At 63.8% G+C, this 21,745-nt stretch overlaps 2 protein-coding genes across 10 annotated transcripts; both read left to right on the top strand.

Annotated features, from left to right (window-relative positions):
- The first annotated feature begins 152 nt into the window (after positions 1 to 152).
- CCDC106 (coiled-coil domain containing 106) lies at positions 153 to 6,565 on the top strand. 6 transcript variants are annotated; one of them, XM_052655598.1, is made up of 6 exons: positions 1,098 to 1,141; positions 3,710 to 3,776; positions 3,892 to 3,999; positions 4,088 to 4,264; positions 5,254 to 5,466; positions 5,827 to 6,565. In XM_052655598.1, exons 2-6 carry the CDS (start codon positions 3,755 to 3,757, stop codon positions 6,141 to 6,143), a joined length of 837 nt encoding a protein of 278 aa, XP_052511558.1. In that variant the 5' UTR covers positions 1,098 to 1,141; positions 3,710 to 3,754; the 3' UTR covers positions 6,144 to 6,565. The 6 variants fall into 6 exon arrangements, 5 of the variants coding, with proteins under 5 accessions (XP_052511558.1, XP_052511559.1, XP_052511557.1 ...); XM_052655599.1 differs by lacking the exon at positions 1,098 to 1,141 and adding an exon at positions 2,232 to 2,467; XM_052655597.1 differs by lacking the exon at positions 1,098 to 1,141 and adding an exon at positions 2,922 to 3,042.
- A 1,481-nt stretch (positions 6,566 to 8,046) lies between these two features.
- Positions 8,047 to 20,698, top strand: U2AF2 (U2 small nuclear RNA auxiliary factor 2). Of its 4 annotated transcripts, none has more exons than XM_052655720.1 (12): positions 8,048 to 8,262; positions 11,764 to 11,899; positions 12,390 to 12,434; positions 12,669 to 12,772; positions 12,870 to 13,021; positions 14,114 to 14,230; positions 14,366 to 14,504; positions 17,250 to 17,329; positions 17,432 to 17,554; positions 17,716 to 17,814; positions 17,929 to 18,177; positions 20,399 to 20,697. In XM_052655720.1, exons 1-12 carry the CDS (start codon positions 8,214 to 8,216, stop codon positions 20,531 to 20,533), a joined length of 1,428 nt encoding a protein of 475 aa, XP_052511680.1. In that variant the 5' UTR covers positions 8,048 to 8,213; the 3' UTR covers positions 20,534 to 20,697. The 4 variants fall into 4 exon arrangements, with proteins under 4 accessions (XP_052511682.1, XP_052511680.1, XP_052511683.1 ...); XM_052655721.1 differs by having other exon boundaries at positions 8,049 to 8,262; positions 17,716 to 17,802; XM_052655722.1 differs by lacking the exon at positions 12,390 to 12,434 and having other exon boundaries at positions 8,047 to 8,262; positions 20,399 to 20,698.
- The last annotated feature ends 1,047 nt before the right edge of the window (positions 20,699 to 21,745 follow it).

The following is a 21,745-nucleotide window of genomic DNA, read 5'->3' as shown; positions in this document are numbered from 1 at the left end:
CGCGGAGAGGCCGGGCCGGGGCTGGGGCGGAGGCCTGCGGAGCGCCGGCAGGCCGCCGGGAGTGGGGGCGGGTGGGCGTGCCCTGGACTGAACGCACGGGGGTACGGGGGCGGGGGAGAACACTGGGCTCCGGGCACGGCCTCCCACCTGAGGGCCTGGGCACAGGCCGAGGGAGCGCCTGGAGCTGGCACTGACCCCCAGGGCAGGGTCAGCGGCCTGGAGGCCTGATGGGTGGGGCCTGCGGGCAACTTGTGAGCTGAGGAGGGCACACAGGGGGCAGACAGCCACAAAGAGATCCCGCGCCTGCGGTCGGCGGTGGGAAGGAAGGGAGAGGTGTCTCGAGGAGGGGGCGCCTGGGAGCCTCAGAGGGTCACAGAGTCAGGGTGGCGCTGCAGAATATGCAGCGGGCCGGAGTAGGGCACGCAGAGCGGGAAGGACGGAGCTCGTGGGGCCGAGAGTACCGCCTCCGCGTGACCTCCTCGTCCTGTCTCCCACCCCTCAGGCCTCAGCCACCACTCCGGATGCTGGTGCTGCCGGCCCCCGGCCCCCGGCCCCCGGCGTTTCCCTCCGCTGAGGCCATGCAGGCCCCTCCCCCTCGGACAGGCGGGTCCCCAGAGCCCGGACCTTCCTGCTCCACAGGATGTCCCCAGACCTCGCCCTCTTCTTCCAGGCCCAACCACTACCTGCTCATAGACACCCAGGGCGTCCCGTACACCGTGCTGGTGGACGAGGAGTCGCAGAGGGAGTCCGGGCCCGATGGGGCGTCGGCCCAGAAAAAATGCTACAGCTGCCCCGTGTGCTCCCGGGTCTTCGAGTACATGTCCTACCTGCAGCGACACAGCATCACCCACTCGGAGGTGAAGCCCTTCGAGTGCGACACTTGCGGGAAGGCATTCAAGCGAGCCAGCCATCTGGCACGCCACCACTCCATTCACCGGGCAGGCGGCGGGCGGCCCCACGGCTGCCCGCTCTGCCCTCGCCGATTCCGAGAGGCGGGCGAGTTGGCCCAGCACAGCCGGGTCCACTCCGGGGAGCGTCCCTACCAGTGCCCGCACTGCCCGCGCCGGTTCATGGAGCAGAACACGCTGCAGAAGCATACGCGGTGGAAGCACCCCTGAGCCAAGCTGCGGGGGCCCCCCAGGTACCGCGGGATTTTGGGGGCGGGGGTACACAGGGACACCTGTCGTCCTCAGACAGCTGGCGAGCACCAGGGGGCCCTGGACACAAACAGACCCAGCGCCGCAGGGAGGCCGACTGTGGCCTTAAGAAGTCCTGCAGTCATCTCCTGGTGTTTGGGAGATAAGATGGGAACAAGACCCCACGTTTCCTGAATGGAACCCTCTAACCTCAGAGACACCAGCGATTCCACGACTGAGCCCTGACTGCCGGGGTTGGGCCAGGTGGGGGCAAGAGTGCCATGTGTTACCGATCTTGGGCCTGAAAACTGTGCCTGGGGGCCATCAGGAATCTGCACTATCTTCCTGAGACCCGCCCCCTCCCCCCCAACGTGCGATGCTGCGGGAAAGGGCCCCGGACTTGCCTCCCACTCCCCAGCCAGAGGTGGAGACTGGACACTCACTCAGTGAACACGTGTTCCGCTTTGAGCACCCGAGGTCGGTCTGGGAGACTGTCTTTGCCCACTGCCTGGCAGGGAGACTTCGCAAGTGCCTGGCCTACCTGGCTGGGGAATGGGCAGGTTGGCCTGTTCTGGGGCTCATCCGAGCTTGGCTCCTGACCACCTGTGTCATTGAGGCAGAATGTTTTTAATCTTAACTTTCTAAAAACCACGATCCATTGTAAGAAACACATTTTATACGGCAACCCGGTATACAAGATACACAAAATACATGGAAAACAAAGGTTTAACAATAGCTACTTCTGCGTGCAGGCCTCTCATGTTTTTTCCATCTATTTCATTTTTTAGACTGCTGATTACAGATTTCATTCTACCATATAATATTTTCTGCGCATGAATATGTAGTTTGAAAGACACCGAACTAGGGCAGGTGCCTCCCCCTGCACGTTTTGACACAGGTAGTGAAGTGAGTAGGAGGGGCGTGTGGCCAGGATGGTTCCACTCTCCAGCTGTAGGGTTAGAAAGCACTGCTCTCTTAAGAGCTGGTAGGAATTCTGGAGCACGGAAGCTACTGGAGAGAGGGAGGAGAGGCAGGTGGCACTGGGGCAGAAGCCGAATAAACACCTGCCCTCTCACCGAGTTTTCTTTGCGTGTCGGAGTTGTGTCAGGCACTGTGCCGGGCCTCATCTCTTCCGACCTCTTGTTGGGTGGAGGAGAAAACCAGCTGTCTCTACTCCCTAGAGAAGGAGCGTCCCATAATCTGACTCCAGATAACACTCGTAGCGTCCCGAGCTTCAGTTCTGGCCCTGGCCAGGCGCTGGGCTGAGCGTTCTGCGTGCGTCGCATCCCCACAACAGACCTAAAAGGGATTATGATCGCCCCACTTTACAGGTGAGAAAACCGAGGCTGCGAAGGAGCGGCCAGGATTGGGATCTAGGTCCGAAAGTTGCAAAGCCAGCTCTTAATAACACGGGGGCAGGGACTGGTTTTTAGGCCTTTGTTTTCGGGGAGGGGTAACTCACTAGTCCGAAGGCCCCGGGAAGCCTGGGGTCCTGCGTGCTCAGCCCAGGGGAGATGCAGGAGCGGGTCGCGGGGGTCCACTCCGGCCAGTTCTCAGCATCTCTCTTAAGGGGATCCTCAGCTTTCCTGGCTGTTCCCTACGTCTCCCTGCCTCTCCCAAACCCGACCCGGCGCCTCCTCACCCACCCGGGTGACCCCGGGCGCCGCCGGCTCTCCAGGAATTGGGAATTTCGTGACGTTCCCTGACCAGGCTTCGCCGAGGGCGGGGGAGTGCTGCAAGGGGCCATCGCGCAAGTGCGGGCCGGGTCTCCGCCGCAAACGGCCGGCTCACCGGGGACCCGGGACTCCTGGAGGAGGCACGCCACCTACGCACCGGGCGGCCCCGGCTGCCGGCCCTCCTCGTCGCCCGTCTCCGAGACTCACCGCCGCCTCCGCCCCGCCCGCGGGTGGGTGGTCGCTTCCTTTCGCTCCCCGTCACTCTTTGCAGACGCTCCCCAGCGCCGGGCATGGGCGCCGCCGCCGCCGGTCCCCGGGCCGGATTCCGCGCGCGGGTGGGTGAGCGGGGATCCCCGGCCAGCTCGGCCCCGGGCACTGGAGGGGGTGGTGGCCGCGTCCGCACCTGCGGCCAGGCGCATCCTCCGCGGGGACCACTCGCCGCGGCCCGCCCTCCCGCCCGCGGGACAAAGGGCGGGGGCGGCGCATCCCCACGCGTGACCTTCTCCCGCGCCGCGCACGCCCAGCCCCCCAGCACCGTCCGGTGCTCGCCCGGACGTTACCCGTGGGTGGGGAGGCCCGCCCGTGGCTGGGGTCCCCAACCCTGCACCTGGAAGTTGGGGCACTCTCCCAGGCCGGTAACCTGTGTCGAGACCCTGTCGGCCTACTTCGACCAGAACCCTGCTCCGTCGACCCCACGGGTCCTCCTTCCTCCAGCTCCCCACTCCCTAGAGCCTAGGAGTTTGTAACCCCAGGTGTCCTCAGTCTGCCCCGCCTCCGTCAGACCCACGAGTCCCGGCCTTCAAACAGCTTTCCCCACGTCGAGAGCCCCAGGTCCCCCGGAATGCCCCCCAGAAGCCCGTCTGTGTTCCTCCATCTGTGGCTGCCCTTTTTGTCCAGTGGCCCTGAGGCGCTCAGCTGCCGGGGTCTGCAGAAGGCCGCGCCATGAACAGCCGAAGGAGGCCAGGTGAGGAACCGGGGCCCTGCTCCACCCACCCAGGTCCCTGCCCTTTCCTCCCTGGCTGGGGTCTGGTCCGAGGCCCCGGGACCTCCCTTGGGTGAGCCTAGCCTCTCTCCTCCAGTGAAGAAGGACAGCGAGGCCTTGGAGATTTCCATCCCCTTCGATGAGACGCCCCACCTGGACCCGCAAATCTTTTACAGCCTGAGCCCCTCTCGGGGGAACTTCGAGGGTGAGTGGACTGGAGGGGGACTGAGTCCCGCGGGGGTGCAGCCAGGGTCCTTGAGACCTGGGGTGTGACCAGGGCCGACCGCCCCTAGAGCCGGCGGAGGCTGCTTCCCCGACAGCGGCCCTGATGAACGGCGTCCGGGCCCAGCTGCACCTGGCCCTGGAGAGGAACTCCTGGCTGCAGAAGCGCATTGAGGACCTGGAGGAGGAGCGGGACTTCCTGCGGTGCCAGCTCGACAAGTTCATTTCCTCTGCCCGCCTGGACGCAGGTGAGGCGTCCCCCCTCCCCAGGGCACCCAGCTCCACCTTCCTCAGGGACACGGTGCCCTTGCATTCACACTCCTCCTTTGGTGGCTCTCCGTGGGCTCCAAGCCCAGCCTCCTTCCTGCTTGAGTCCTGCTGATGGGCGGGACTGCGGCCTGCTTGTCTGGGTCCTGAGCACTGCCCCGACCTCTCCCCACGGGGGCTTTCCTGTCCCGAATCTTTAGCAGTGGCCTGGAGGATCCAGCCTCTCCTCGACCTTGGTGGTGGTCAACCCCTGGCTGGCTGCCTCGAAAGCTTCCACTTCCTCTCTGGAAAGTCATCTGAGAGTTAGGGCGAGGGCCCTGCAGCTTTTCTTAACACCTACCTCATTGGGGACCCCTGTGCTCTGGCGCCACCTCTGGCCTGGGTTGCTGGGGTCTACCGCCATCTGCCCCCCATGCTGGGGAAACCCACGCAGGATGGTCAGGGGCAGGGGCCCCTGGACTTTCTTTGTGGTAAGACCAGCACCGGGCTCCGAACCCGCTGTTAGAGGGAGGGCCTGCATCAGAACCTGGGCAGCTTCCCGGTCTGGTGAGGGCGGGGGCATGCCCTTCCCAGGGGACTAGACCTAGAGACTATTTCTCTTGGGGTCTGAACCCTACACCCCCAGGGAGGCCTTGCCTGCCCCTACTCTTCTGGAGGCCTTACTGGGTCCCCAGAAAACTCCTCCACTGTGAGAACCCCACAAAATCACTCTTTCCTGAGGTCCCCGTGGTACTGGCCTGGTCCGCTTGCCCCTCTCCCAGACCTCTTGCACCAAGTCTGAGCATCCTCAGGCCACGCCCCACCCAGGACCCCCAAATCCCGGCCTAGTGTACTGTGTTCAGCTGGGCGTCTGTGCTGCACTTCCTCCTGGGAGACCCCCTTTCCCGGGGACTCTGTGACCTGCCGCCCGCCACCTCGATGTCCTGTTCCCGCAGTTCACGTGTGTGCGTGTCTTCCCGCCCCTCTCCAGACGACCACTGCCGGGGGAAGCCCGGGCCTCGGCGGGCCGAGGGGGACGGCCGAGGGGGGACAGGGGGTGAGGCCTCAGACCCCGAGTCAGCTGCCTCCTCGGTCAGCGGAGCATCTGAAGAAGGCAGCACCATGGAGAGGAAGAGGCAGAAGCAGAAAGGAGGCCCAGGCCGGCGGCGCTTCGGGAAGCCCAAGGCCCGGGAGAGGCAGCGGGGTGAGTGGGGGACGCGGGGGCTGGGGGTCTGTATGAGCTCCCTTCTGCCCGCCCCTGCATCGGCAAACAGACCAGATCAGACCTGGCTGACTGTCTGGGCCTCCGTGGGTGGTCCTGGTTTATAGTCCTGGAGTTAGGGCCTCAGGCCCCGGGGGAGGCAGCAGTGGCCCAGGAGGACTGGGAGGAACGCAGCCCTTCCCCGCACTCCGGCCCTCCCCGGGCCTGCCTGTCTCCCCTTCTCCCACCTTCTGTAACTCACAGCTAGCCTCCTGGTCTTTCTGGTTCCACTTTCTGCCTCCTCCCGCCCCCCCTCACCCCGTCTCTGTACCCCCAACTCTCTCCCCTGCCCTCGGCTTGCAGTGAAGGACGCGGACGGGGTGCTCTGCCGCTACAAGAAGATCCTGGGCACCTTCCAGAAGCTGAAGAGCATGTCTCGGGCCTTCGAGCACCACCGAGTGGACCGCAACACGGTGGCACTGACCACGCCCATCGCGGAGCTGCTCATCGTAGCCCCGGAGAAGCTGGCCGAGGTGGGCGAGTTCGACCCCTCCAAGGAGCGCCTGCTCGAGTACTCGCGCCGCTGCTTCCTGGCCCTGGACGAGGAGACCCTCAAGAAGGTGCAGGCCCTCAAGAAGAGCAAGCTGCTGCTTCCCATCACGTACCGCTTCAAGCGGTGATCCCACCCCACCCGGCCCGGCGCCCGCCCTCCGGCCCCTGCTTCCTCGCCCGGCGGGCCCCCACGAGGGCGGCTCATTTCCGCTCGGACCGCCACCCCCTCCCCAGGCCCCCTGTATATAGTTCTGTCCCCTGGGCCTCTCACAGCCCTAGCGTCCACCCTGCCCTCCGCCTTCCCTGGGTTGGGGGCTGTTCTCCCTTAGTCCTGCTTCCAAGAGGACCACCATCCAGGGCCCGGTTCTGTCTTCCCTGACCACTGGCACCCCCGCATCTGAGCGGCACCGTCCTGCCCTCGCTGGGCCCTCCCTCCTGGGGAAGACTGCGGGACCCTGCGGGGCGAGGCCACTGTACATATCCCGTCCGCACCCCAGCCCCGCAGCGAGCTTCCCACCCGCCTTCCGAGACCGCCCGAGTCCACACGAGACAGAGCTATTAAGATAATTTAAATTAAAATGATAAAATTTGGAATAAACTAGGCCCCGGCCTTTTCCTGGGCAGGGGGTGGCCGTTGCCGCGGGGACGGGGGCTCTGGAGGATTCCGGAGCGTGGACCGTCAGGCGGGAGCTGGGGAACTGGGCGAGACGGTGTAATTAGCTCCCGCAAAGGCAGGGGTGGGAGGGGAGGCAGTTGTGCCCTGGGGAACTCGGGGGCGGGGCAGCACTCCGGGGAAAGTGCGTGAGCACCACCCGCTGGGCTACTGGGACCAGAGGCGCGGCGGCAGGAGGAGGGACTCCACGACCTCCGGCGGAGGTGGCCTGCCGGGCAGCCGGGAACCTCCGAGCCGAGGAGTCCGCCAGGAGGCGGTATCGCGAGATTATCCGTCTCCCGGAAGCGTCCTCTGCGGCGCCTGCGCGGCGGGGCGAGCGCGCTGGTGCGGTCGCCACGGCAACTAGTAAAGAGGCGGCCTAGCTTAACGGTTGGGAATGCAGTGCCCTCCCCGGGAGAAAGGGAAGACTCGCGCACGCGCGCTAAGGGCTCTGGAAGCGGGGGTGGGGGGGCCTTTCTGGAGCAGCTGAGAAACCTCGCCTCAGACCGACGTCTAACGCAGGCGCAGAAGCCCATCTCGCCCCCCCGCCTCTTTCACCCTGCGCAGGCGCACAAAGCCGCGCTGGCAACCTCCGCAGCGGCCGCGCGCACCCTTTACCCCGCTGGCTGCTTTTGTCTCGCGCAGCCTTCTTAGGCTCTCCGCAGGAGCGGCCCTTCTTTTCCTCCCCTTTCCCCACCCGGAGAGTCAGGTGCCGAGAGCTGGGACGCTGCCCTTCTCCGTTTCCTCTCCCCTGACCCACCTCGCCTCTGTCCTCCCTCCTTTTTCGGTTCCCGGAGCCGGAAGGAGCCGAAGCACTGACGGAAAAAGCCGAAGCTGTCACCCGTGAGTGGGGGGGTCTTCCCGAAGTGGTGGCGGAAGGAGCCGAAGTTCTCCGGGAGGGGAGGAGGGTGCCACTGGAATCTCCGGAAGGAACCGAAGTTTGGAAACAGCTGGATCTCTGACTGGGTCCGAAGGCGAGCGCCGGAAACCTTCGGAAAGTGCCGACTCCGGGACGGTTAGGACTGTCGGAAGTAGCCGATTCGCTTGGACTGGGCCGGCGGAGAAGAGCGGGGAGAATCAGCGCAAGCAGTCAAAGGGACGGTTTGAATTTTCAGAAGCAGCCGGATTCTTAGAGGGGGCTGGGTACAGAGGAACGCAAGGAACTCCGAAAACATCCGAACGTGGAAGAGCTAATATCCGAAAAGTTACGAAAACTTGGGAGAGTCCGCGAAACCCTCACTTCGGGTGTTTTCGGAAGCAGCCGTAGTCACCGCTCCGGACGCTGTCCTCTACGGTCCGGAAATAGCCGACGCGTTTCGGCGCCAGACCCTGGGGGGAGGGGCACCTCGCGGGCGCGCAGGCGGTGAGGGGCGGAGCCGGGGCGGGGCGGGGCGGGCAGCCAGGCCTTGATTAGGTAGGAGGCGGCGGAGCGCCGGCGGCGGCCGGAAGTAGCCGAAGCTAGCGGCGGAAGTAGCCGAAGCGGCCGGAGCGGGCGCGCGGCAAGGCGAAGCGAAAGCTGCACAGCGCCCTACGCGGCCGCCTCAGCATGTCGGACTTCGACGAGTTCGAGCGGCAGCTCAACGAGAATAAGCAAGGTGAGAGTGCCGGGGGAGAGGGGCAGCGGGCGGGGCGGTTCTTGGCTTCCCTCCGTGTCCCCCGCCATTTTTCCCGTCGCTTCCCCCTCTTCTTAGGGCCGCGCGGCGCACCCCCCCTCCCCGTCCGGCGGCGCGCGCCTCGCCCACGTGACCGCCCGGCGTGCCACGCGCGGCGGGGAGGGGGCGGCGGGCGCCGGCCCGGACGCATGCGCACAGCGCTCCGCTCCGCGCCTAGAGTGGTCGCGTTGGAGGCGGCGCTGGCGCAGCGGGCTCGCCTGGTGTCACCTCACGGATTTATGCGTTTTTTAATCTGGAAAGGAGATTGTATAGATGAGTCCAGCAACTCCTTTTCGCCCGACGCCCTGGCACTTCCGCTTCCGGCTGGTTAGGCCTGGTTCTCCACGCCCCCTTTGTTCCAAAATGGCGGTTGTGGGTCCCCCTTCACGTGGGCGCTGGCAGTGCCGCGTGGGGAGCACCTCACCCCGGCGCCTTTGCCCCTCTTCCTGCTCACCGGCCGCCGGGACCCCGCGGGCTGCTAGGGTTGGCGGCGGTGGAAGAGGCCGCATTGTCCGTGCTCTGTGCCCCTCCCGCACCCCTGCACCCCTTCTTGGGGCCCTGGCTCCCCCGGCGGTCGCAGTGCGGAGTGTTTGTCTGTCATCGCTCCCCACGGCCTGCATGATCGCGCCAGCCTCCTAAATCTCAGCGTGGAGCGGATTCTTGGGCACTGAGCGAGGAGGGGCTCGCTTCACTTCAGAGGGTGGGAGGCGCGTCCCCCTCGGGAGACGGCGAGTCCAAGCACGGGGCTGTGATTAGTTTGGGGACTCCAAGAATGTTAGCGCTGGGAGAGTTGTAGGACAGTTAGCAGATTTCCTTGCCTTCTTAATCCGGTTTGAGAGTGAACAAACAAATTTGGGCCGAGGGAAGGTGGCGGGCTTGAGGCTTACTCTGCTTGTGTCTGGAACGCTGAGTGAGGGGCGCTGGGGTTCACCTTTCGGCCCAGCGTGAAGTTGGGGAGGGGGTGGCTGGATCAGTAGACTGTGCCTGGGGAAGCGTACCTACCCACAGGTTGTCTGTCCCATACGTGATGCACTGCTTAACAGCACGGGCTTTGGAGGGGAGCAGAGGCGGGTTCTAGCACCTGATGAGTGCCTGAGTATTTGTGGGCCTGTTTTTTTCTCATGTAGGTCGCTGTTTTGTTTTTTTTTTTGGTCGCTAACAGATGATAGTAATAATAGTTAAGTTTACAGCACCCACCACAATGTGTCACGCACATTGCTAAGCTCTTCTGCAGTTTTCCTAAGTGGGTTCTTGTAACAGCTCCGCGAGGCTGAAGTGATTTCGTACCCTTCGCAGAGGCGGAAACAGGCTCAAGAATAAAAGCTTTCCAGATTTCAGCTGATGAGAGGCAGAGCTGAGATTCAGCGGAGCAACATGCCGACAGTGTGTGGCATGTGGCTTGGCCTCTTTTAAGTACCCAATAAGTGAACCTTTTCAACGGTGAAATCGTTCCTAATGTGCGGGCTCACTCGGAAATGTGGACGCGCGTTTCCAGCAGATGTACCCAAGCCGTACACCTGGGGGTGCCCAAGAGCCTCATTTAAATAACAGGAGAAAACAGGTTTAGAGGTTTGGTTGCTGTTGCACGGTTTTGTGCAGGAAGCTGAAACGGCCCCTGAGTCTGCGGGGCTGCGGAGCCGCGTCCTGCCAGGCTGGACAGCCAGAGCTGATGGAGCTGCCCTGGGGCCCTGACACCGGCGCTCTGGTCTCTGCCTGGGTGTCCCCTCTGCCCTGGGAGGCCAGGCCCTCAGCCTGGGCATGTCCCTGGGGTTGGTGAGTTGTTCCATAACGACGTGGCCGTGGCATTTAGAGCAGCCAGAGCTCCCTTCCTGTTCTGATGTGTACTGGATCATTGTTTTTGTTTTTTTTTCTGGGGTGGGGCAGGGGTTTCCCTTGCTTTATGGGGCAGCTTTGCCCACGTGCTGCTCTGCCCCTGAGTCTGTCTTGGCGGTCCTGCCTCCTCCAGGCCTCAGCCCCTGCGACCTGGGTTCCGTGTTTGTGTCCACGACACCCGGCGGGCACCAGTGCTTACTGTGTGACCACCTCTCTCTGCCTGTTTGTTTCTGAGCCTCAGCTGCAGGGAAGGGTGTCTCCCCGTTTTAGCAGTGGGGAGCCAGAGGCCCAGAACCGTTGTCCATCCCCTTCCCAGGACCAGGATGCTCCTCACACTGCTTGCCCGTTCCTCCTGGTGCCAGTGTTGGATATATTTTTCACGTTTAGTCTTTTCATCTTTGAGGAGGCAATTTCACCATCACTAGTGGTTCCAGCCAGGTCCTAATGGGTCTGCCTGTTTCGTGTTTAGAGGTATTGCCCCTGCCTAGCTGCCCTTGACCTTTCAGGGTTCATATTCAGGCTTCACCTGTATCCAGGCTTTTTGGCCAGGGCAAGTCACATGACCTCCCTAAGCCTCAATTTTCTCGTCTCTTGTGAGCGAGATTCCCGCTCCCAGCAAGTGTTTCCCCACAGTAACCCGGGGAGTAAAAGCAGCAGAGTCTGGTTTTAGACAGGATCTGAATGTTTGCAACGAGGTTTTTTTCTTTTCTGGGTGCGTATGTAGCTTTAGTGTTAAAACATTTATAAAAGTTCGCGGGTAGTTGCTTCGGAAGAGCTTGAGAGTTGAAGCAGTACGCCCGAGGCTTTGACAGCCTGTCCTTGCTGCCCCCGCCTCCTTGTAAAATGAACTGGAGTCTGAGGGCTGGTTGAGCATAGTGGAGGAACCAGTGGCCTCTTTGAACCGAGGGACTGGACTACAGACCGCGTGGGGCAGAAGCCGCGCGCCTCGGAGGGTGGCGGGCTGCTGGGCAAAGGAGGGGAGGTCGAAGGCCCGGGCTGTAGCGGCCGTAGGGCGGTCTGGACGAAGGGCCCACCCAGCTCCTGCGTCCTTGACGCTGGGGTGGTGGGCGGGGCCTCCAGGAGGGCGGTCCGCTTGGGGGCGGGGCGGGACGGGTGGGTGCCCGCCCCCCCCCCCCCCCCCCCGGGGCTGCCCGGCCCCGCCGGGCCTGACGCGGGCCTGAGGTGGGGCGCGGGGCCGGCTGGTTGAGGAGGAGTCTCCTGAGGGGTCGCCGGGTCCCTTCAGGAAAACATCACTGGGTCTCTTGATTCCCCAGCGTCTAGCCCTGCCCCTCTCAGGGACGACCCTGGGTCAGGCCCCTCAGCCCTGGAGGGGGACCAGGAGCCAGCCTCCTCTGACTTCTCTGGCCCCCCAGCTCCTCCTGAGCAGACTCAGGTACCTTACACCCCGGGGCCCTGCCAGGCCCTGTCCCCTCAGGTAACTGCTCCCGCCCGGCCCCCAGGGCCCTCGGGCTCCGCGTGCGTGGACAGGAAGCCTGCCGCCCCGCCCTCCGCGAGCCCTTCCCCGTGGGGGTGGCCTCCCGGGCTGGGGCGCGGCCTCGGGGGCGGGCGGGCCGGGCTGCCCCCGCCCAGCTCACGGCCCTGTCCCCGCAGAGCGCGACAAGGAGAATCGGCACCGCAAGCGCAGCCACAGCCGCTCCCGGAGCCGGGACCGCAAGCGCCGCAGCCGGAGCCGCGACCGCCGCAACCGGGACCAGCGCAGCGCCTCCCGGGACAGGCGGCGCCGCAGGTACCAGGGCGGCGGGGCTGCGTCTGGGCCGCCGGCCCCTCTCCACGCGGGGCTGGGGGCTCTGCTGTCCTGTCTGGCCGCCTTCTTCTCTCTGCGGGGGCTTCCGGGGGCGAGTCTGGGGTCAGGGCCCCCCTTCCCCCGTCTGGTCTGGGTTCTCTGTCGGCTTCCCGGGCTGCGCTCTGCCTCCCTGGGGCGGGGCGGCGTCTTTCGGGACAGCTCTCTGCTCGGACGCCTTTTCCCTTCCCAGGCTGCCCCCTGTTCTCTCTGCCCCAGTGGAAGGGCGGGTGGGTGGCGCCCCGCCTCCTCCCACCTCAGCCTCTCTAGCTGGAAGCTGGTCTGTCTGGCCCTTCTTCCCTTCCTCGTGGCTGGGGGGCTTGGGGGCGATGCCCTGCCCCAGCCCTGGGGCTCAGTGCCCTCGGGGGGGTGCGGTGTGCGGGGGAGACGAGGGTCCCCAGTCACCCCTCCCCACACCTTTCCCTCCCACCCCCAGCAAACCTTTGACCAGAGGCGCTAAAGAGGAGCACGGTGGATTGATGTGAGCTTCTCTTCTGCCCCTTCCCCCACGCCCTCCCCCGCGCACCCCGCCCTGTCCTCATCCGCTCGCTCGAGCACCGGGAAGAGTCCCCTGCCCAGAACGGGTCGGCCCTGATCGCGTCCTCTCTCTCCTTGAGAGCCGAGCCGGGGGCCGAGGGGAGCCGGGGGGGCCGCAGGCCCGCCTTTGGTCAGACTGAGGTCGCCCTGCCCCGCTCTCCCCTCCCGCCTCCCCCAGTCGCTCCCCCCGCCACGAGAAGAAGAAGAAGGTCCGCAAATACTGGGACGTGCCGCCGCCGGGCTTTGAGCACATCACCCCCATGCAGTACAAGGCCATGCAAGGTGGGCTCCACGCCTGGGCTGGGGGCGGGGTGGGTGAGGCCCTCAGCAGACCCTGCTCCGACACTGCGTCCTCTGACCCCTTCTGTCCCTCTTGAAGCTGCGGGTCAGATTCCAGCCACTGCCCTCCTCCCCACCATGACCCCTGACGGTCTGGCTGTGACCCCAACGCCGGTGCCCGTGGTCGGGAGCCAGATGACCAGACAGGCCCGGCGCCTCTACGTGGGCAACATCCCCTTTGGCATCACTGAGGTACTGCCCTCCCCTTCCCCCACTGCCCCGCCTTCCTGTGCCCGCTGTTCCTCCCTCCCTCCGTTCCCTCCCCCAGCCTGCACGGGTCAGACTCTGCGCCTGCAAGGCCCCCCGGCCCCCTCCCTGACGGACGATGGAGTTGAGCCAGCCAGGGGCCGGGCTGGGTGGCCCTCTCCTCCCTCCTCTTCCCTCTCCCATCTCCCCTCCCCAGCCTCCTCCAGCTGCCCAGGGATCAAGCACACACATAACGTACCCACGAGTCTGTGGTCCGAGTCCGTGTGGAGAGAGAGAGAGAGGGAGACACGCACACGCACACACACGCAGACGCACGCCCCCAGCCTCTCTGACACGCCTCTTGTTCTCTGCCGCCTCCCCGTCCTCTCCCCAACCCCTCCATGGTCGCTGCTCTGATTTTGATCGCCCTGACCTCCCTGCCTTCCCCACCGCTCCTGTCCCCTCCCCTCTCCCTACCCCTTCCCGTGGCGCCCCCGAGAATCCCGAGATCAAAGAGTTGTTTCCATTTCTCTTTAAAGTGAAATATTGTGGGGCTGAGATCCCTCGTAGCAACAAAAAGTTTGCTACCATCGGCGAAGGCAAGTAAGGTCCATTCTGACTTTCTCAACCTGCACTTTGCTGCATTTGATAAACCAGCCCCCGACTCCAGGACCAGATCCCTCCACATCACTCTTCTCTCCCCCCTCCCCGCCCCGCGCCCCCTCCCCGCCCCCTCTCTCCAACCCTCCGTGTGTTCTGCCTGTTGATGCTCCACTTCATGCCATTTCTCTCCTGCTGTCGCCACTGGATGCTTCTTCTACACTTTCCGTCTGTTTTCTCGCCTCTCCCTCGTTTCCCGCTTCTTTCTGATGACCTCCCTTCTTCCCCGGTTGGGGCCCCTGGCTGTCTCCTGTGCTGCCCCCCACCCTTGTTTCTTTCATCTTTTTCCTGCGTTTGTCCCAACTACTGATCTCTGCCCCACCCGGACTCCACTGTCCCCCCCCCCCCCCCACCCCTCTGTGTCTCCCTCTCTCACCCTTCCCCTCCTCTCTCCACCTCCCCTCCCCGCCCCCCCCCTGTCTCCTCTCTCCTCTGCAGGAGGCCATGATGGATTTCTTCAACGCTCAGATGCGCCTGGGGGGGCTGACGCAGGCCCCTGGCAACCCTGTCTTGGCCGTGCAGATTAACCAGGACAAGAACTTTGCCTTCTTAGAGGTGAGCAGGCCTTGTTTCCCACCAGGCCCTTCTGCTGTCTGCTCGCCACCCAGCTGCGGTCTTGGCACCCTTGGGTGGGCTCTGACCAGCCACTCGCCTTGCCCCTTACCACCTTCTTTCCTGTCCTTTCTTTAGTTCCGCTCAGTGGATGAGACCACCCAGGCCATGGCCTTCGACGGCATCATCTTCCAGGGCCAGTCGCTGAAGATCCGCAGGCCTCATGACTACCAGCCCCTGCCGGGCATGTCGGAGAATCCCTCTGTCTACGTGCCTGGTGAGTGGGCTCTGGGGGGGGGCTGAGGGGTGCACAGGGCCAGTCCGGGGCCTCTCAGCCTGTCGGGGGCTGGGGCAGTCCTAGGGTCTTGGGAGAAGTGGGATGCTCTGGGCCTCCAGGTCATTGCGAGCGTGCCAGAGCCCATGTGGATGCCCACGTGTCCATTGAGCTCCTCCACGGGCCTGATGGGTGGCTGTCCCCTTCTCTCCTGTCTTGGGGCTTCCGCTGACCCCTGGCTTGAAGCAGGTCTCCCCGCCGTGGTCAGTGCCGTCTGGGTAGGTGGACAGCGAAGCAGACCTGGGTGGCCAGAGGCTGCTCTCTGATGGGCCGGAGAGTTGCTGTGCTTTGCAGCACATTGTCTCTGGTGAAGCTCCTCTGTCACTCTGGCCCGAATGCTCACAGATGCTGGCGTCGGGGGCCTTGTCACACTCATGGTGTAAAAGGCCCTTCTGGAAAGCCCTCAGACCGGGCAGGAGCAGCACATGGCTGCACCGGACCTGCAGGCTGTGCCGAGGGGTGGGCCTGTGTTGGGGGCATCACCGCCCCCGGGGGTTGAAAACACGGGCTGTCCTAGCTGAGGTTCACACTGAAGGGCGCGTTTTGGAAGCAGTCCTTGTGCTTATGAAGCCAGGGGTGTGGGGCCCAACGAGGGCGGCCCTTGGGGACCACCTGGCTCCTCTCTGGTCCCTGCTGAGAGTGTGGGGGAGGCCAGCAGTCTCTGGAGCTTGTGGGAGGCCCTGACCTACTGCTGATTTGCCGTGTTTTCTGTGCACGTGTGTCTGGGGGATCAGGCCACAGGATGTGCTTCCGTGCCTCCTGGTGACCCAAATGCGTCCTAACCATCCTGTTGATGCAGGCTGGCGCAAGCCTGCCGTGCCAGGCACCATCTGGGGGTTCCCTGTGGGTGCGGTGGTGTCGTGACTGTCCTGTAGTACAGGGTTAGAGCTGGTGCCTCACCCCTGCACGCAGGCCTGCCTGTCATCCTTCCCTTGTGGGAGCCTGGCTCTCACTGCGGCCGGTCTCCTCTCCTAGTATTTACCTCCAGCCTCCACGGAGGGGCTGGGGCTCCAGCCACAGTGACTGGGGAGTGTGCTTCCTGGGCTGTGGAGAGGGTAGGAAGCCAGATTCTGCATGTGGGTGAAGCATTCTCAAACCAGAGAAGTTTCTCTGTAATCACGAGGTTTTTTTTTTAATTTAATTTTCGCCGTGCGAGTCTTTGTTGCTGCTTGAGGACTCTCCTTAGTTGCGACACTTCTTGTGGCAGTGGCTTCTCGTGTGGGGCTTGAGGGCGCTTGGGCTTCAGTTGTGTTCTGTGGGCTTAGTTGCCCCGAGGCAAGTGGGATCTTCCCGGGCCAGGGATCGAACCCTTGTCTCCTGAATTGGTGGGTGGATTCTTAACTACTGGACCACCAGGCAAATCGTAAACACAACATTTTGATTTTCCTTTCTACTCCAACGAAGAAGTCGAGTCCACAGATTATTGAAGGGGTGAAAGTGATAGTCCCTTAGTCATGTCTGACTCTTTGCGACCCTGTGGACTGTAGCCCACCAGGCTTCTTTGTCTGTGGGATTCTCCAGGCAAGAATACTGGTGTGAGTTGCCATTCACTTCTTCAGAGGATATTCATGACCCAGGGATCAAATGCAGGTCTCCTGCATTGCAAGTAGATTCTTGACCACTGAGCCACCTGGAAAGCCCCAGGGAGACGCATTTAGTAAAATTCAACAGATGCTTTTGGTTGGAGAAGAAACAGTTCAGGACCCTGGATGGAAGGGGCGCGGCCTGAGGCCGTGCACCTGTGTGGTCCGGAGGCGTCTGCAGGCCAGGCCAGTGGGTGGGCAGCTAGGGCTCCTGCTGAGGCGGTGGCGATGCCGCGGGGCCTAGGGAGGCTTCAGAGCCCATGGGGGCTCTGGGCACCCACACCAGCCCAGAGCCTCTGTCTGCATCGCTCGATCTGGCGTGGGCCCTCCTGGCAGCCTCAGCACGGCAGGGTGGTGGTGGCTGGGACGCGGCCTGCCCTCCCCGGTGCTGGGCCGCCTGGAAATCGGCGGCCTCTTGTTCTCATTCGCCCCCGCTTCCCCCACGAAGAGCCTCGCTCCAGGCGGAACGCTGCCCCTCGGGTCCTCCGGGCTGCCCAGCGCTGGGTCGAAGAGGTGGGCCAGGCCAGGTGGCCGGCCGCAGTGGGCCCTGAGAAGTCAGGGGCAGGCCACGGTGTGGGGTCCGGGGGGTGGAGGACAGCGCTGCGGAGCCCGGGGGGTGGGGGCGGGGGCGCTCAGCAGGGGGTGTGGCCAGTGGGTGCCTGGCAGTCCTGAGGCCTGCTCTGCTGAGGGGCCCCCGCCGGACGTAGCTCAGTGCTGACGGGGTGGGCACAGCCCAGCCGCACGCGCACAGAGCGCTGGGCCCGAGGTCCCACGGGACCTGGCCCAGAGGCACGGGGGTGGGCAGGCCCGGGGAATCGGGGCCCCTGGGGAGCCCTGGTTAGGGGGTGGGGGGCAGGAGCTCTGAGCTGGGGCCAGAGGGGGAGGGGAGGCCGTGGCTTGCAACCCTCCCTGGGGTCTGAGAGCTCCCCCAGCTTGGGGCGAGTGTGGTTGCTGACCTGGCCCGTTGTGCGGCTGTGCCCGCTGGTGTCGGGCGTCGTGAGGAGGGGGCTGGCAGCCAGGCGGGCCCCCCTGGAGACAGCCCCCAGGTCCCCGTCATGATCGTGCCAGGAATCGCAACCTGTCTGCTCCACTCCCCTCCCCCCAGGAGTCGTGTCCACCGTGGTCCCAGACTCTGCGCACAAGCTGTTTATCGGGGGCTTACCCAACTACCTGAATGATGACCAGGTAGGCCCCTGGCCGCCCCGAAAACTGATGGCACCCTGGCCCGACCCCCGGCCCCCACCCCCTGCCCCACCCTGAAACCTGACTGTGCCCCGGCCCGCGCAGGTGAAAGAGCTGCTGACGTCGTTTGGGCCGCTCAAGGCCTTCAACCTGGTCAAGGACAGCGCCACCGGACTCTCCAAGGGCTACGCCTTCTGTGAGTACGTGGACATCAACGTCACGGATCAGGTGAGCCCGGCCCCAGCGCGCCCGGCCCTGCTGGGGTCTCCCCTCAGGGTGGGGCGCGGGGCTTGCAGCTCTTCCCCCTTTGCCGTGCCCTGTCTGCCACGCAGCCTGCCCTGACCCCGACCACCTCTCCCTGCCCCGGCCCCTCCCCCGCCCCACCACAGGCCATCGCCGGGCTGAATGGGATGCAGCTGGGAGATAAGAAGCTGCTGGTCCAGAGGGCGAGTGTGGGCGCCAAGAATGCCACGCTGGTGAGCCCCCTGGCACGTCATCTTCCATTGGCTCGGGGCACTGGGGGCGGGGAGGGGCTGGGTGCTGGCGGGTCCCCCCACACCAGGGTTGGGCACCCCGTGACCCCCGCCTCCACCCCTCCACAGAGCACCATCAACCAGACCCCTGTGACCTTGCAAGTGCCCGGCCTGATGAGCTCGCAGGTGCAGATGGGCGGGCACCCGACAGAGGTGCTGTGCCTGATGAACATGGTGCTGCCTGAGGAGCTGCTGGACGACGAGGAGTATGAGGAGATCGTGGAGGATGTGCGAGATGAGTGCGGCAAGTATGGGCTCGTCAAGTCCATCGAGATCCCGCGGCCCGTGGATGGCGTGGAGGTGCCCGGCTGCGGGAAGGTGCGTCCCTGCGCATATACCCCACACGCGTGCGCGCGTCCGCACACGCAGACATACACACACGCCGCCCCCCGCCTCCCGCACACGTGCTGCTCTGACCCTGGCATCGTGTGAGGCAGCGATGCAATGTGTGGCCGAGCACTTGTTTCTGCAGTGAAGCAACTTTGCCACAGAGCCTGCTCCTGTGTGCCGCTGTGCATGTGGTCGGCCCTCCCGGGGACGGCAGTGCTAAAAGCCGCCCCCAGCTGCAGCCCCCGCCCCCAGGCCGGCTCCTCCGCTGCGCTCGCCTGGCCACCCCCAGCTCTTCCTTCCGGTTCGCTCCCTGGTTTCCAGGCTCTGATGCTTGGCCCGCCGAGGTGTGCTGGCCCTGCCCCCATCCCGGGTGTCTGCACCTCGCCGCACCCTGGGGAGCGTGTGTGCCTCGTGACCCCCCAGCCACTCACTTGCGCGTCCATGGGACACCGTTAGACCTGAGGTGGGCTGGGGGTAGGGCAGGGCCCTCCGTTTTAGCAGAAAGGTTGGCAGGGCGTGAGGCCCACAGAGGGTCCTGGGTGGGCGGCACTGAGGGCGTGGGGTTAGCTGGAGTGGGCACGGGAGACCTCGGTGAGGTCTTCGAGTGGAGGTGAGGGTGGGCGTGCAGCCCTGCGGAGCTGGGACTTTCCGCAGTCAGGGTGACAGCAGGGTGGTCTTCAGGGCTCTGCAGACGAACCGTCTACCGTTGTCTGGCAGGAGGACGGGGAGAAGGTGTGTCAGCACCTGGACCTTGCGTCTGCTCTGCGCATGTTGGGGGCGGGGGTCGTCATGTGATCAGACTTGGGATGACAGGGCAGAATGAATGGAAGCTGAGAAGCAGGGAGATGAGCAGGTCAGAGGGGAAGGGGCAGTGCTGGGGCCTGGGGTCCCAGCGAGGTGCTGTGGGCACAGGGGGCTGGATGGACTTGCTTTCCAAGTGTGGGGTCTGGGGTCGCTAGATGTACTGGCCCCAGGGCAGAGGGGCGGCCCACCCGGGAGGGGCCTCCATGAGGTGATGGTGGGGAAATGGATGCAAAGACCTTGCCTGGTCTCTGGGATCTGCCTGTGAGATTTGTGTCCAGACTGTATTATCATTCTGTTCAAACATACGCAGGAGTAGGGAAACCGTCAGGGTGATAGTGACCGTATGGAATAATACTTAGGTTGGGTCAGAGCGCCCCGTTGGCCAGTGTCAGGATGCCAGGGTGCTGTCAGTCTTAATTTCCGCCCTCGGCTTCCCATCTCCTCCTTTGTGTTTCTTTGCTGAAACAAAGTGTGCCTCGTGTCGCTGGAGCGCTTCCTCTCCATCTGAGCCACTGCTGTCTCGGGTCTGGGGTCTGTGCTGCCACCTGGGCCCCATCCTGCCTCCAACAACCAGGAGCTGATTGTGTCCCGTACCCGGCGTGACGGTGAAGAGCACCTCGGGGCTGCCCGGTGCCCCCCTGGGGACACATCCACCTTAGCTGAGAACTACTATAAACAGAGGACTAAAACATATTTATTTTTAAAAACCTACATGATACCATTCATACACTAGCAAAACTACCCTTCGTATCTGTCTACCTAGGCATGCTTGAGTTCCCTTACTGTCTCAAAGATGTCTTTTTAAGTTGGTTTGATCAAAATAATCCTGCAGGTTGCTTTCAGACTTCTCTTTTTTCAGTAAGTCGTTTTTGCTTGTCGAAGCATTAGGGTGTATTTTCTAGAATTCTCTGTTTCCCCTGGTTCTGAATTAGGCTGGTTATGTCCACCCCGCCCTCCACTTCTGTCAGCTGCTGGTTCAAGCAAGATGATAATCTCGAGTAGATCAAGGTTCAAGTTTTTTCTTTGGAATCAGCCTGGGTGTGAATACTAATTGCTGAGGCGTCCTTATTTCATCCTTGGTCTTGGGGAGACTCCATGGCCGTGGGGGACTGGGGAGCACCCAGGGGAGCCTGGTGCAGGTAGACTGCTCTCCTTGAGCCTGCCCGTGGCCTGCCCTTTGGGCTCTTGACTCGAGCTTGCCTCCGCTCTCCATGCCCTTGTGTTCTGTGTTTCTTTGATCCTGGGGCGCTGGAGGGTGTTGGGTGAATCCCTGAACCTGCAGTGAGGCCGCTCTCCAGCCCTCTTCCTCCCGTGGAGTTCTGGGTTTGGGTGGGTGCTGCTGGTTGCTGAGAAGGAAGCTAAGAGGCCTGGGTCTTTCTTCACAAGCCGCGTCTTGTTCCTACAGATCTTCGTGGAGTTTACCTCTGTGTTTGACTGCCAGAAAGCCATGCAGGGCCTGACGGGTCGCAAGTTCGCCAACAGAGTGGTCGTCACAAAATACTGTGACCCCGACTCTTACCACCGCCGGGACTTCTGGTAGAGGCGGCGGGGGAGGGCAGGGGTGGAGCTGGCTGGGGGCTTCTCCCCCTCCTGCTCCCCCGTTTTCCCCCTCTGAAGACGATGGGCAGAGGAGTGACAGCCGAATGACAGCCGGCAGCAACTGGAATGGCAGCAATTAAGGGTGGGGGTGGGCTGGGGTTGGGGCGGGGCGGGGACTGGGGAAGTGCGCACACAGACCCACACAGACACACGCACCCACAGACACAGAGGGAAGGGCGGGGAGGGGGGTGACCGCAGGGAGGGGTTGGACCCCGACAGCCCCTCCCTGAAGCAGTCTTCTCCCGGATACCCCCTTTCTCTTACCCTTCCCCACCGTAGAAACAGTGTGTTTATATTTTATGGCCAAACTCTTTTGAATTTTGTTGTCCGGCCCGGTACCCTGCCCCTTCCCTCTCAGGACCACAGCTCCCGTCCTCCTGGCCTCTGGTCCTCGCCCCGGTGTCCTCCTGGTTTCTTACGTAGTCGATTCTCTCTAGTCTCCCAGACTTGCCCCCCACCCCGTGGCCCCTGTCCCTCTCCTCCTCTCTGTGGCAGTTTCATATTTGCTAAGACGAATTTGCTCATTAAACATTTTGTTGTATTTTACTTTATGGAGCTGTTACGTGTCCCGTGTGTGTGAACCCTTTGCTCTTCAGGTCTCGGGTTCTTTGGGCCCCAGGCTGAGGCCTGGCTCTGGGAGGTCGACAGGCTGTCATCCCCGGCTTGGGTACCCCTGCCCTTGGCGCAGCCGAGGTGACATTCGCCTGCGTGGCCTGCCGCGCTGGGACGGGCCGGGGCGTGGCCCCGGGGAGCAGGGCGCAGTGAACTGGCCCAGCAGACAGCGGGGAGGGCGGTGGGCGGGCAGCCGGCTGGCGTGGTGGGCCCAAGAGCTCAGGTCGCCCAAGGCACCGCCGGCGGTGGCGCGTGGCCCGGGGGCCCGAAGCTTGCGCGCGCGGGTGGTCTGGAGACGATGCGTTCCCGACCAGACTCTTCCTGCGTACCCATCCTCTGTCGGCTCGCGGCGGCGGGCGGAAATGAGGCAAAAGGCCACGGGTCCCGCGCGCCGGAAATGACGACACGTGGGAGGGCGGGGGCTAGGAAGTGGCGATTGCGCAGACGACGGCCGGGTGGGTCGCGGGGTCACTTCCGCTTCCGGTCCGTCGCCTTCTTCGGTTGCTTCCCGTCCGCTCGGCGGCTCCCCTCCCCCGCCCGG

The sequence above is a fragment of the Budorcas taxicolor genome, chromosome 18 (assembly GCF_023091745.1).
Source record: "Budorcas taxicolor isolate Tak-1 chromosome 18, Takin1.1, whole genome shotgun sequence".
Lineage (NCBI taxonomy): Eukaryota > Metazoa > Chordata > Mammalia > Artiodactyla > Bovidae > Budorcas > Budorcas taxicolor.
This window is presented reverse-complemented; position numbering and strand designations above follow the sequence as displayed.

What these genes read in the sequence shown, in the direction of transcription:
- U2AF2 (XM_052655720.1), top strand. Translation starts at nt 8,214, where the DNA reads ATGTCGGACTTCGACGAGTTCGAGCGGCAGCTCAACGAGAATAAGCAA. An exon ending in GAGGAGCACGGTGGATTGAT is followed by an intron (nt 12,435 to 12,668) that starts GTGAGCTTCTCT and finishes CGCCTCCCCCAG; the next exon opens with TCGCTCCCCCCGCCACGAGA. An exon ending in ACTACCTGAATGATGACCAG is followed by an intron (nt 17,330 to 17,431) that starts GTAGGCCCCTGG and finishes CGGCCCGCGCAG; the next exon opens with GTGAAAGAGCTGCTGACGTC.
- CCDC106 (XM_052655598.1), top strand. Translation starts at nt 3,755, where the DNA reads ATGAACAGCCGAAGGAGGCCAG. An exon ending in GAACAGCCGAAGGAGGCCAG is followed by an intron (nt 3,777 to 3,891) that starts GTGAGGAACCGG and finishes TCTCTCCTCCAG; the next exon opens with TGAAGAAGGACAGCGAGGCC. An exon ending in CTCTCGGGGGAACTTCGAGG is followed by an intron (nt 4,000 to 4,087) that starts GTGAGTGGACTG and finishes GACCGCCCCTAG; the next exon opens with AGCCGGCGGAGGCTGCTTCC.